General features: G+C 32.6%; 1 protein-coding gene across 4 annotated transcripts in view; it reads left to right on the top strand.

The window, feature by feature from the left end:
* LOC118182303 (uncharacterized) overlaps positions 1 to 14,725 on the top strand; it is a 495,450-nt gene that overhangs the window by 372,348 nt on the left and 108,377 nt on the right. For all 4 annotated transcript variants that reach the window (XM_085807736.1, XM_085807739.1, XM_085807738.1 and 1 more), the window contains 2 exons: positions 7,529 to 7,648; positions 9,205 to 9,342. In XM_085807736.1, coding sequence (XP_085663862.1) covers positions 7,529 to 7,648; positions 9,205 to 9,342 — 258 coding nt within the window. The remainder of the gene's footprint in view (positions 1 to 7,528; positions 7,649 to 9,204; positions 9,343 to 14,725) is intronic.

The following is a 14,725-nucleotide window of genomic DNA, read 5'->3' on the forward strand; positions in this document are numbered from 1 at the left end:
AAAGATAGATCTTGTGCCGTTCATACTGTTTCAAAATAAATACTTTTAAATCGGAAAACTTTAGGAAACTTTAAATGTGGTTAAAGAAAATGATGTTTCTCTTTAAATGTTTAAGAACTTAAATCGGTTGCCCAGAAAAGCATCAAATATCTTTTTTGCTGATTCTTCTCAGTCAATTCGTGGAAACATGGAGTGACTCAAAAGCTTACAGCAAAAACATCTTAATTAAGCTTTTTAACTTAAGGTCATAGCTGAAGGTTATTTAAGTTCTTGTTGATGTTACGTATTGCATTTATTCTCTGATTTAATTCAAGTTATTTGAATTTTGTGGTAGATCAATACTGAGGGAAAAATTATTTTAAATCAAAGAAAAAAAAATAAATAAAGAAATTATATCCACGTAAGATTTATAAAGTATTTGTTACATTTCTTTTGCTCATTATTTTCTGCTCTTCTCCGATTATTTGCTTTAAATTTTATACCCCATAGGAAATTTTAATAGTGTTCCACTAAATAAATATTACTCATTATGAAAATGTTTTTAAAGAAAAATATGATTGTAATGCTAACCTATAAAATTTTCTGAAGGAAATCTTACAAAGAAATATATTCAGGTTCTTTATGTAAATATTAGTCACCTTATTTTCGAATTCGCAACCAATTTACCGTTTTTGCTTAAATATGTTTCATCATTACTTAATAAACAACACTTCCTGTCTCGAATACATGACAGTCGGAGTGCTTAGAAACAGAGAGATATCTCTAGAGTTTGGAGTTATTTGGTAGCACAAGCTAAGTCCAAACTCCTAACAGACTTAGAGCAAATTATCGCTGCGTCTGAAAAGAACTGCGAAGTCTTAAGAAGGTTTTAAATCAAACCTTTTTATTAAATCAGAACTTGAACATAAATGTACTTCTTGTGCTTGACAGCATCAGCCACCACTCGTGGCGATGCAACTCAAAGGCAACAGTCAAGTTCAATAATTGAAACTAAGCCTGGTAGTCAAAAGTTTGCACAGTTTAATCTAATTAAGTTGGCGCAGAACTTAACCTGTGTGGCAATTTAAATATCGGCAGTACTAACGCAAAGCCGAATAAATACGATCTTATCTGAGCTAACGAAACCTAGTAACGTTGCTTTTAGAAGCAGAACCACGTTCTGTCTTACAATCCCAAAACGTCGACTTTAATAGTCTTAAACTAAATTTGTATTCTGGTAGAGAACTTGAAAGGAGAAGTGACAGTAAAGATCGAAATCATAAAGTAACTGGTTATGAAAAATAATAGTAACCTTACACATCTTTTTGAAAGAAATGCTATATTTTCGCCCGGATTTTTACCTCCATTTTTTCTGCTGTTTTCTACTAATTTGCAGGTCAAGGTGCAAATAAACGCAAATCTATCGTAAGTTTGGGCTGTACTGGTCTTGGAGATTACTTAGGTTATAAGAAAAAGCCCCGAGTTGAGGAGACGGATTTAATGTTTTAAAATTTAGCATAATTGTTGCGAACAAAATGAAATTTTCTTGTCCATTTCTCCCATAGATTTATTCCTATAGATTCCTCCAGTATTTTAAAAAGTTTACGTATGTCATTAAATTCGTATGCATTAGTTTTTGTGCTTCATGTTAATATGCAAAGTTTACTAAACTATCTGAAACATGACAGTTTCCTTACGATCTGAATGCCATATTTCAGTGTGCTGAAAATTTGTTGTTTCAAATGTAATTCCTTATTTAATATTAAAATTCTAGCTATAGATAATAATTTTATATGTTACGACATAAAATTAATTTTACTTTTATGTATTTTTAAAAGCAAAGAAAATCATCATACTTTTCAATGCCACATTGTATTCGATCGAATGATGTGATTTTAAAAAGAATTCTAAAATTAAAATATATTACAGGAATTTAATTTCTGTTTTCTCCTTTTAATGTCTTATTTCTCAATAAGTGAATTCTTAATACAAACAATTCGGTGAACTGAGTTAATTCTAACCTCATGGCGCTGGGATTGAAACATTTGTTCCGTTTAACTATATAGTATCCTTAGCTAAAAACAACGTTTTGAAATCCTATTTTAAAAGCTAATTAGACATTTGTATTGAAGTATTAACATAGAAAAAACATTAAATAGAATGACCGTTAATATGACTATACGGGGTGTTCGAAAAGGGTGGCTACAGGTTTCATTTCTTTAAAATATTGAATACTAGTCATTTCAAATTTTTTATTAGAGCGAAACGTCCGAATAGTAAAATATACCTTATACTTTCGTAAATTAAAATATTCGCGGATATGTTCTCAACAGTGGTATCCAGCTAAATTTGTACCGAAGATATTCACATTGGTGCGTTAGTGCAAGTTCGTAATGGATTGAATGCACACAGAACCGATGTATAATTTATTTTGCTCAAAATAAATTTTTTTGCTCAAAAAGAAACACTTTACAGTTCTGGAACTTTCCACAAAAGCACTTGTACAGCTCTTCTCAGTGCACAGAGCACAATCAGTAATAACACTTAAAACTACTGAGAACGTTAAACACAACGCAATGCAAAGAGCCTCTAAAAGGCGAAGCTCGTGTGGAGATCTCAATACTCCGAAGTCAGCTTTGAACTAAAAACTGAGAACTAATGCTCTCCGGGCTTATATAGTTTTCCGTCGGCCTCCGAGAAATCTCTAGTATCCTCCAGTTCTTGAAATTACTGGAACGCACATACAGTTAAAGTTGCATATAAGGCTGGATACAGGGATCTATTAGAGTTATTCAGTTATAATTATATAGGAACCGGATAGAAAAATCACCAAATGGTCGCCAAGTTTGGCGACTTTTGGCGATTTATCGCCAAATTTGGCGGCAAAAATTAGTTGCCAAAAACATTGCTAGCTTAGCGATATCTCGCCAATTTAGCGAGTAGCCACTTAGCTCAATGTTACTTGCCTCTGTAATATTTTTCCAGCATAGCTTCACTCCGTTGTCTTATGTTTCGATAGGTCTTATGATTATGTTTTAGGTATTATGTTTCGACAGGTCTTATGTTTATTTAATATGTTTCAATAGGTCTTATGTCTTATGCCTTATGTTTCAATAGGTCTTATGTTTATGTTTTAGGTCTTATGTTTCGATAGGTCTTATGTTTATGTTTTAGGTCTTATGTTTCGATAGGTTGTATGTCTTATATCTTATGTTTCGATACGTCAAGATATGGAATGTTTTCCATTTGATTTATGTAAGCTTAGTGAACTCTATACTAACTCGACGTTTTGCTCTGTATGGTAAAATAAAAAAGGTTAAATTTTACGTTTATATAAAACCTTTCTATCCTTAGTGTTTAAATTTTTCCATAAAATTTTCTACCTTTTATCCAAAAAATTTTGTGATTAGAAATACATGTTTAGGGTAAATTAAAATCTGTGGTCACCCCTATTGAATATCCTATATATGAAACGCACGCTTTTTTTAAATATTTCAGTGCTTGATAATTGCAACAATTAATATTTTCTCAACAACGCCTTGCTTTATTTTGCTGATTTTAGCACTTTCAACTTTTTAAACAAATTCTATATGTTAAAATTCCTCACATACTTGAATGCGTAAAGTGTCTGCATTCATAAAAAAAGGGCTCGTCTTTTTTTTTTTTTTTTTTTTTTTTTTTTTTTCTTTAAACTTTTCTTTACTGTAAAAAGGAATTAAGCGCAGTTAATGTTCTTAAGTAGAGTATTTAAAACTGATATAAAATCTTTATCTAGTATTTAAGATTTCTGATTTGTTTCATTTTTAATTCTTTAAATCACGGGTCTTGGAGGTCTTCCAAAAATGCCACCGCTCCAACCAAAACTTCTTATTGATTATGACCAGACGGGATTATGAAATCGGTTGTTGTCGCAATCAAATTTTTTCACTTGTAAATGAGAAAAATTTTAAATTAGTATTAAAATTTGGTTAAAACAATTTTTGAATAATTTTTATTAGTAGAAAATATTATTTTGTGTCCATTTTGGATGCAAGTTAAACTAGGAATGGCCAAATCTGTATAAGCTGTTTGATCATTGAGATGATTGGGCTATTTAATCATTGAATACATGGCGTTTACAACTGGTTCTCAGTTGGTAATTTCAACTCAGTGATCAATTAGCTTATACAACAAGTATATGCGTTCCAAAAATAATTCAAAGCAAATATTTTTTTACAAACTTCTCTTTTAAAAATTAGGATTTTTTACGCTTTTAATTTCCTATAATTAAATTCGAGAAAGAGTATTCCAATGCCGTTTTAAAGTACATGATAAAAATAATTTATCCTTTAAAATGACTTTCTGAAAACTTACGTGCGCAACCCAATATATAAAAAATACAGTAAGGTTTTTTTTGTCGCTTATCTCTTAAAGTTTAAAAGAAATCATATCTTGTGGAATATCATCAGCTTAACAAACTCATCTGAGGCCGCCCTTTTGCACTTTCTAACTCCTATTTTTTTTCTTGCACACATTTTAAAGTGCGAAATAGTTTCGTATATGAAGCCATATTATATTTAGGGCGATATATAACTAATTTTCTTCAGACTTACGTATGATATTGTTAACGCTTTCATTGCCAGTTTTACTTCATAAGACTTACATATTTATTCCAAATATGTAAAACAAGTACCTTTGTTATTTTACATTATTTTCAGTTATCAGAATAAATTATCGAGGAATGTAACACTTTGTCAATGTTCATTTGCGATTATAGATTTGTCCCAATAACATGAATTATATAAAAAGTTATAAGATATTTTCCCCTCCTTCTTAGCATACCTTCGCTGTGTAATGGTTAGCACACTCGGCGCGTATTCGAGAGGTCCGTGGTTCGAGTCTCGGCGAGAGCATTGCTCATTTTTCATCTTTCCTGCTTCGGAATAACCTAATTGTCTCTACAGTGGCGTCCGAACTAAAAAAAAGGTGTTGAATGATGATGCTTCACCACCAGGATTTGGCGATTGGGTCCCCTTAAACCCCAGTCGCCCTTTAAAAGGGGGAGTATATAAGGTATTTCTCCCGCCTTCTTAGCATGCCTTCGTGGTGTAGTGGTCATCACACTCGGCGCGTATTCGAGAAGTCCGTGGTTCGATTCCTGGTGAGGGCATTGCTCAGTTTTTCTCCCCTGCTTCGAAATAACCTAATCTCTCTGTAAAGTTATATTAAAGTTTCATAATATGCTTCAATTTGTTAACATAATTTCACTCCAATTTTCGTGTCTATACTTGAGGCATATTCATTTCTACGCTAATAATATGCTTATGAATGATTAAAGGAAATAATTAAAGTTATTCCGAAACAATTAAAATCAATTTTAAATAGGTAAATGAAGTGCCCTATATGTGCATACTCAAGTATGCGTGACAAAGTACGATTATATAGTATCGTGATAATCCTTCGGTTCATCGCATTTTATATAGGTAAGTCCACTCAGATTAAATATTTCAGATCTACCATATATTCTGACGTACCTGTGCATAACGCGTACCTATAATTTCAAGCTATATTTTTTTAGATTTTAAGTATATTCGAGGTATAACGTGCACTCTTTCCTTTATGTAGAAGCCTGAAAGATGCATGCGCGATATTCTAATCTTTTGAAGTCATTCATTCAAAGAATTATCCCAGGCCTTTCAAGCAAAGGTGTATTGAATTGATAAAGCGATAAGGAGAACGATGTGCGTGTGAGGAAAATGATGGAGGGATAAATAATTCTGCAAATAGTGTGCGTTATATTCAATTCAGGTGTGCACAACAATGCTATTCTAGTGTTTCGAGAGAAGGGGGAACATTATTTGAGGAAATAATGGACTTCCGACTTGAAAGAATTCGCGGAATTAGCAGTTAGATGTTTTCTCTTTCTGTAGCCAACTGAAGCCGTGATTTTGAAGTGAACATCGAAGGGAAAGGAATCCAAGTGCGTCACGCCAGTCTATAAATAGTGTCTGAGTAGATAATACAAAAATGGAAGGAAATTAAACCCAATTTAATGCAAAAGTCATTAAAGAAATATACAGCATCTAACAGTGAAGATGAAACAGAATTCGATGATGTTCCTGAAGATATAACGGAAAGCGAATATGACGAATTTTTCATGCTGTCAAATAAGGAAGTTTTCTAAGTTTATTAGGAATAACATTTCTTATAAACAAACAATATTTAGATACATACAGAAATGTAATTTTTGTATGCTTATCTTCTCCTTATTTTTAAATCTATCATTTTGATATCCGACGTATCCCGTAAGTTTCGATCTCATGTTTTGTATTAAAAGTGCGCCTTATACGACGTAATATACGGTACCTCTTTTTACTTCCTTGTACGAAGTAAAAAGGAAGTATTGTAATCGCGAAAAGTTTCAGGCAGCATATTTCAACGAAAATATCAATTTTTCGTGGCGTCTGTACGAACATATGTACGTACGTACGTACGTATCTCGCATAACTCAAAAACGAGTAGCCTCAGAACTTTGAAATTTTGCATATAGGACTGCTATAACATGTTAGATGTGCACCTCGTATTTTGGTTGCAATCGGCCGCACCAAACGTATATAAATATATTTATATATATATCCACTCTGTTACCCGGCTCAGTGATCTCAGTTTCTTTACTCTTATATGTTTGTAAATTGTACATTTTTTGCTTTAAAAATGATTGATGTTTTTATCTTCCGGTTAAGGATCTTATGTCTTTAGTAAATCTGTGTGCAATAATTTTAGAATTATCAGCAATTTTAAAGTTGTTTGATTGCCGCTAAGCCTGTTTTTAATGACGGCCATTGATGTTTACATTTGAAACAGGAGACTAGTGGATTTGTTGCCAATCTAGAGAAACTTAGCTTCGCAACAACAAAGATAACGCATTCATTTATTATTGCCAATTAAATCATGCTTAATTCTTTCTGGAATTTTTTCGAGGAAATAAGCGTTTGAGATTTACTTCGCAATTTTTAATATAGATATTTTGAGTTTTTATGTATTTTTGCCTTCTCGCGAAGTGAGAACTGAATTAATTAAATGAGAAATACTCAATCGTCTGTCAAAAACTGTTTCTTTTTTGTATCGTTTGCTTAATTTCTTTTATACATAGTTCTAGCTTTATTATAGTATTTGAATAGAACATGGCAATGATTAGATAATTCTTTAAATGATATACATTTTGTGCATTCTGAGTTATAATATGAATGAAATATAATACTGTTAAGTGAACCTAGCGCCAGAGTGTCGCTATGGTAAACAAAGTGAATTTTAAAGAATGCATTTATTCTATTGTGGTTTATGCGCTGTCGGCGAAGTAGGTTTAATTCAATCTAATAAGTTTAAATAAAATGCAAGAAAAAAATGCGTATAATTTAATATTCCGTACAAGGAAGTCATGTGGTGTACACATCAGATTTTTTAAAAAAAGAGAAAGAAAATGTGTTAAAATTGTTGCTGTTATTTTCTTGCTGTTGAAATCAATTTAATATGCATCTCAATGATATGCCTTATTTCATTGTTTTTGTAGATATCGACGAGTGCAGCACAAACAATCCATGCGCACATGTCTGTCATAATACACCTGGCTCTTATAATTGCATGTGTCACCTATCCTTCCAACTTGGAAATGATGGTCGTTCCTGTTTCCGTAAGTCAATTTGTTTTTCATTTCTTATAATAATTGTAAAAGTACTTTAATTTTCCAGTTAGTTTTTATAAGGTAATTGTCCTTATTTTAATATGTTCTGCCTTGACAGCTTTATTAAGACCTTTTATTCAGTCTTCTTGTTTCTTTCTCTTTTTTTTTCCCCATTTCTTACCTTTTCTTTTTTAAATATTTTGAATACAAGCGAAAGCATTTTAAAGTTTTCATCTGAACGCAGAATACAGATTTTTAAAACACTTTGTAAAAAATATAAATAACGTTAAAATGGAATAGCAACCTTCTAACAGTTATATATTTCTTTATAATGCTTGTGTGTCTATTTCTGGCTTTAAAAAAACTCCGTGTCCTTTAATAAATTTTCATACCAGTTAATATCAATAATAAACAATAAATGTCAGGCAAAAATCGTAAACTGTGTATTCATTTTAAATTACTTCTATTGGGGGTTTTCAAAGCTAGTTGTTTTTATATTAATTCCAGAAAAGATAACGTATGCAGAAGAAGTGAAATTTCGAAGATATTTTAACATACACAATAATATAAAAAATGCATTTATTTTAAAGACATTTTAAAAAAAGGGATATCTATCTAATTAGAATTGATAGGCGCTTTATAGTTTGTTTTTAAAATAGATTTTGCTACTTTTAAAACATGTAAAGTAAATATTATGCTTAAAAGTATGCATAGTATTGTAGAGACATTAGGTATTTTTTGGAAGCAGGAGAGATGAAAAAATGAACAACGCCTTCGCCGGGACACGAACCACAGGCCTCTCGAATAGCGTGTAGAGTGCTGACCACTACACCACGAAGGCATGCTTTGAAGGTGGAAGAAATACCTTACATACTCCCCCTTTAAAGGGCGACTGGGGATTTGGGGGACTCAGTCGCCACATCCTGGCGGTGAAGAATCGTTATTCGCTACCTTTTAGTTCGGGCGCCACTGTGGAGACATTAGGTATTTTTTAGAAGCAGGAGAGATGAAAAATGAGCAACACCTTCGCCGGGACTCGAACCAAAGGCCTCTCGAATGCGCACCGAGCGTTGTGACAACTACACCACGAAGGCGGGATAAATACCTTATAGTATAATTATAAGTAGTTTTTATTCACTGAAGCGGAAAATATATATATTCCGAAAGCATACCTTTTTACTTCCAAATATGAAACTTTCAGAAATATCTGCCAGAAATAGATGCTTAGAATGACGGGTTTTTTTTTTTTTTTTTTTCCTTACTTTCTAATTTATTAATCGGTTTCAAAGAAACCCTTTACAAATATGAATAACTTAAAAACAATATACAGGATTGAAACAGAATATCAATAACTTTAAAATATCAGTAACTTAAAATATCATACGTACATGAATTTTTAAAATGTTGCATAAAGGAGACTTGAAATTAAAAATGCACGTACAGATAGACAAAGTACTGCCTATTAACGAATAAAATTCATACATAGCAAGCTAATTTTTGTAAGTTTTCCACTTGTTAGATTTGGTCAGTTGTAACCTTTTCATTTTAAATTGTTATCCTTTCAGGAATTGAAATGGAAGTGGTGAACACATGCGCGGATAAAAACGGTGGTTGCGATCAAAAATGTCGCCATGGACCAGGGGGACCAATATGTAGCTGTTACTCAGGGTACGAACTTGATGCTGATGGTAAAACATGCAATGGTAAGTAAAGAGTATGAGAAGATAATTCAAGGTGATTTTTAAAACTTATTTTTCATTTTCACATGAGTTCTACCTCTTCTCTGTTTGGTAGAATTTCAGTTCAATTTTTTGCTCTGAGAATATTGTTAAATTATGACATTCAATAAGTTTTTATATTCCTACGGAGTAAAAAAGTATATATATATATTAAAAATTTTATATGTGAAGAATTGCATACTGTAAAAAACTACTGACTAGGAATTAAACATAATTTAGGAAATGGAAACTAGAAAAAACCAAGAAGGTAATATGGGATAAAATGCACATCAAAGAGAAAAGAAATGCGTTAGAAGAAGCGTGTATGAGTTAACTAATATAAATTAATACAGTTACAGGTGAAAACATCACGCCAACATCGTGGGAGAAAAAGAAAGCAAAAAGAAAACATCGCGATAAAAAATAAACTTATGCAGAAACTTTGCAGATTTAAAACATCGTCGTTCAAATTATCGTGATAAAAAGTAAAGCACCTACAAATCATCGTATGATGATAATAGCGCACAAATGAGAATTCTGATTGGAAAAATTTTAGGCGAATTTTCTCTGCTACATTGATTTGTGACCCCAGGAAGAAACAAGTAATATTTTACCTTTGTTTTTATATTTTTGTATTAATTAATACATTTTGAGAGAAACGGCAAGAAGGTAACTTAAGCATTCAAAATCTGTAAATTAGTAAAAATTAATGCTACATATAGCCAGTTAATAGAATTTTAAACTTATGCATCCTTCTCTTTGTAATCATTTTTATATGACACTTTTTCATGAAAAGTGTTTATGAAAGAGATTATTAAATAATGACTTTTAATAGTTTGCAACATAAACATAAAATTCTATTAACTACTATTAGTAGCATTAAGTATTATTAATTTCCAGATTTTTAATGTTTAAGTTTCCTTTTTGCTTTTTCAGTAAAAACTTATTATTTAATACATCAATATGAAACATAGAGGAAAAAATATTACTTGCTTCTTCTTACGCTCACAAATCAATGCATAAGAATTCTCTTAAAACATTTTTTAAGTCAGAAAACGCGTTTCTGCGATGTTATCATCATTTAATGATTTGTAAGTGCTTTATTTTTATCACGATATATTCTGTAAGGACGTTTCAAATCTGCAAAATTTTAACACCGTTTTATTTTCTAGAACGATATTTTATGCCACTATATTTGACATCTGCAATGTTTTCTATTTGCATTCTTTTCTCTCATAAAGTTTTGTACGACGACGATTCTTCCTTGCATTGTTTTTTCCTCGACATTTTAGTCCGAAATATTTTCAGTAGACACCATTAATGCCTGTTCAGTTAAATCTAGCATATCAGGCACTCTATCAAAACTTACAAAATCCAATCAGACAGAGATAAATTAATGTTCTAAAATATACGCTATTTACTTACGTACAAAAAATATTAAACTGTTGTTGATAGTGATGTTAATTGGTGAGCTTTACGGAAATGTATTTCTAATGCATGGAGTTTCGATATATCTTCCTATACCAGAGACAAATACATCGTGTACAAAGGTTGTTTAATAAGTTCTAATTGCGATTGTATAGTTACAGGATGATGAATCGCTGCGAAACGATTGCAGGACTTAGAAAGCATACATGGGATGTTTTGAGAAACTGCTAAATGTTGTCAGTGAATTATGACTGTTAATACTGAAAATATCAAACATCATTCGAAGATTAATTTTTGATAAAATAAAATGTAATTCCGAAACATATTCACAAAAGCATGGCTGCAGTCTGTAGTGATGTGCCTTTTTCTGTACGCCATCAAAACGGCTGCAAATGTATTTAGATATGGAAGAACGTCACTCAAGTATGATCCCAGCGTAGGACGTGATGGTGATAATACCGTTAAAGAAATGTCGACTAAAGTTGAGGAATGTGTGAAGGAAAGTCGATGAATGACAGTTTCTCAGATTGCTACGGAAACTGGAATCGGTGAAAACATTCTTGCATGAACAGCTGCGGACGCAGAAGATCGTAGGTTGATGGATCCCCTGTATATTGAAGAGACAAAGGAAGAACCACTGGGTTGAGTATCTTTCATAAATGCTATTTATACGAACGCCGATAAATAGTTTTATTCACAACTCATGACAGGAGAGGAAATATGCCTAAACCACTATGACGTAGAAACAAGACAAAGAAGCATGGGGAACTCAGTAGATCTGCCTAGCCACACCAAGTACAGAACTCAAAAATCTGATGAAAGGATTTGGGGCACCATATTTATAGACGAAAAGGCATCACTTTTTATCGATTATGTATCTTATGATATCAAGATAAAAAGGTTTTATTATTCTAACTTGTTGGCTCACCTCCAACAAACTACAAATGTAAAACGCCGTGACAAACTCTGCAGAAATGCATTGCTCTTACATGACAGTGGTCCATTACACAAGCTGAGATTTTCCAGGTTGCGCAACCTTTCACCCATCCATCAGACTTGTCCCCACGGGAATCACTTTTGTTTCAAAAGCGGAGGAGCTCTGTAAGGATCGCATCATAATGACGATGATAGTTTTAAAAATATCGTACAGGAATGCGTGGGATAAAATCCTTTCCTCTGCTGCAGTCCGACGCTTAACGTATCACTGTGCTAAATGCGTTGAAGTCAAGGACATTATGTAAAAATTTTAGAAAGCAATTGAGACATTACTTTAAATAAATGAGTTAGGATTAAAACTTATGGAACATTCGCTCTGTTTTTGATGAGGATCTGGAATTCCGTTATAATTTGAAGAAAACCATTTTGTGAAATCCTATGTATCCCGTAAGTGCTCCGTGGAAGGATTTTCACTGAAAATTGCATTTCCATAAATATCCAAGAAACGTTTTGAAAACATGAGTAATTCTTCGTAAAGTTTGTGAATAACCGAAACGGATAACATTTACACAAGCTTCGAAAATCTTATCGCCTGCGATTTTCAATGTGACTCCTGATCAGTTCATTTGGGATGCATGATATGTGATTTGACCCAATATCTTCTTATTTTTATCCTTACTGTCACTTCTACTTCGTCGGCTCCGAAAAGGGTGCAGATTAGTTAATGTATTTAACAGGAGTGGCCAAACTTTATGTCAGTAAAAGCCGCATGTTGGAATTCAGTAATGTTTGAGAGCCGCAGCTAGGTTTTCCAAAAGCCACAAGTGTATACTTACATCATTTTAAAAGTAGTGAAACAGGTTTCAAATGGAAAGAAACATGTAATTCTAAGCAATCATTCAATGAGAGTTTGATCGTAAGCCGGGCTATAGCCGGGCCATCCCTGGTATATCAGAATGGTGTTTTTGAAATCTAGGGTGATCTTTCGGCAGCGATCGCTGTCCTTAGTACTATTTTAGCCCAGCACTTAAGAGTTAACCAAATCGGGTTTAGTCCTTGCTAGCCGTGTTTGCTCTTGTGTTCAGAGGGTATCAGCTTAAGCTTATATCGGACTTCGCCGCGTGACTGCACACTTTAACTACTTCAAATTTTACTCTAAGTTTTATGTCGGTTTAAAATCCGCAAGCTGCGTTGAATTGTTTCATAATACATAAGCTGTGTAATCTGTTAAGTTGGAGTCACAATAAAAAAGTTTATTTCAAATCTTCTGAGTTTTCCAGTTATTTCTATGGAAGTCTAAACCAGGATGATAAGTCGATTGATTGTCTGCATGGAACCAGAAATTAGCTTGAAATGCTCCAGTTCCGCATAAGCGTATCTTAACTACCTAACTATATACCTTTGCTCTTCTCATTCTTTGATGCTAACTTTATATACTGCTGACTCTTCGCCTTTGTTATATTCTGACTGTGAACGCAAGATACAGCACAAAATTTAACTTAAAATTTTAACCCTAAGTATATTGGAAATGTTTTCGGTCTCTGTTTCTCTGCTAATCACTCAGTCAGCAGAATTTAACTTTATTGCTTTTGTGCATAAATATTCTTCCGTGAAAAGTAGCCGTGAGAATGTGGCAAATATCCAACCACTAATCACGAAATAAATTAAATTACTGGTGTCTGAAACGTCTTTCCGATGTACATATGCAAGCACTTGCAAATATTTTATCTGCTTAGGATTAGGATTCAGATTACATCAAAACACTCAAAGAATGCCTTCGTGGAAGAAGTATTAAATTCAGCACCTCATTCATCAGGATTTGAGTGGACTGACTGCAAAGGTTGGTTTTAGTGGTTTCCTCCTTATACAACATGAATACGAGCCAGTTTCCCTCAGGAAGTCCTCCATGAAGGCATTCCTCCTCTTCGGCAGATAACCATTGTGGCTTTGCCATATTCAAATAGTCTAAACTAACTGTTCTTTTGTTGTGCTGGAGGGTTAGTATGTGAAGATTTTACCAGTATGTCTAATGTCGCTGATGTCTCTCATGCCTATATTTTTGTCTTTTCAGATACCACATATAAAGAACTAAAGTATTTAATAGCTTAGTTTCATCTCCTAACATTTTTTGAAAACTTCTTTCTGATCACCTATCACATCGTTATTGTAGACATAATTTTCCCTAGTTTGATATTACTTGCTTTTGAGATTCTCCTCTCAGTTCTGAAGCTTTGTTATTTTTTCACTTGAGATTGTTCCTTCGTTGCCATTTCATATGAAGAGAGTAATCGCGAATTTCTCTAATTTATGTGTACTAGCTGTTTGATATTTTCGGGTTGAAGAAAGAATAGCAGTAAGAAGTAAATACATAATATTCAATGAAATTCTGAATAATCATCTTTGCGAATTTTAATTTATATCGTAGTAATGAGAATATTATGAAAGATGGTATAAAATAACAGGTAATATTGATAGCACACAAGAGAAGTGCTTTAATTCATTACAAGTTGTCTATCTATTTGTAATCACCTACTCATCGTAAAGTAGTCGCGAGACTAGTTGCATTTTCGTTGACGATTTTCACTTTCATACACCATCTGAATTTTAAAAAAAATTGCTTTTGAATTTTCTCTAGAAGTAATGTATGATCGTAAGAATGGCAAGGCAACTTAACAAATAAATATTACAAATTTTTTTCACCGAGTCTGCTGATGTTAATTTTTAGTTTGGTCTTCAGTTATTGCCTTTAAGAAAGAACCTATATTAAAAAGTTATATCCAGGTCATTCTTCTCTTTTCTCTGCTATCATTTAGAAAGTAAAGAATGTTCTTTCAGACAGTAATGTCCCAAACAAAGCTAGAAATTCAATCGCATGATTTTTCAGTCCATGATTTAAGTTTTTCAAATCTTGAAAAGTAATAAAGAATCTATAAAGTGAATAAATATTTTTAAATCAAATTTTATGGCTCTTTCTGAATGGGTTTTTGAAATTCTTTGTCAGTGG

Source organism: Stegodyphus dumicola, chromosome X1 (genome assembly GCF_044657685.1).
Source record: "Stegodyphus dumicola isolate Sdum_Otavi_A_Nest chromosome X1, ASM4465768v1".
NCBI classification, from domain to species: Eukaryota; Metazoa; Arthropoda; class Arachnida; order Araneae; family Eresidae; genus Stegodyphus; species Stegodyphus dumicola.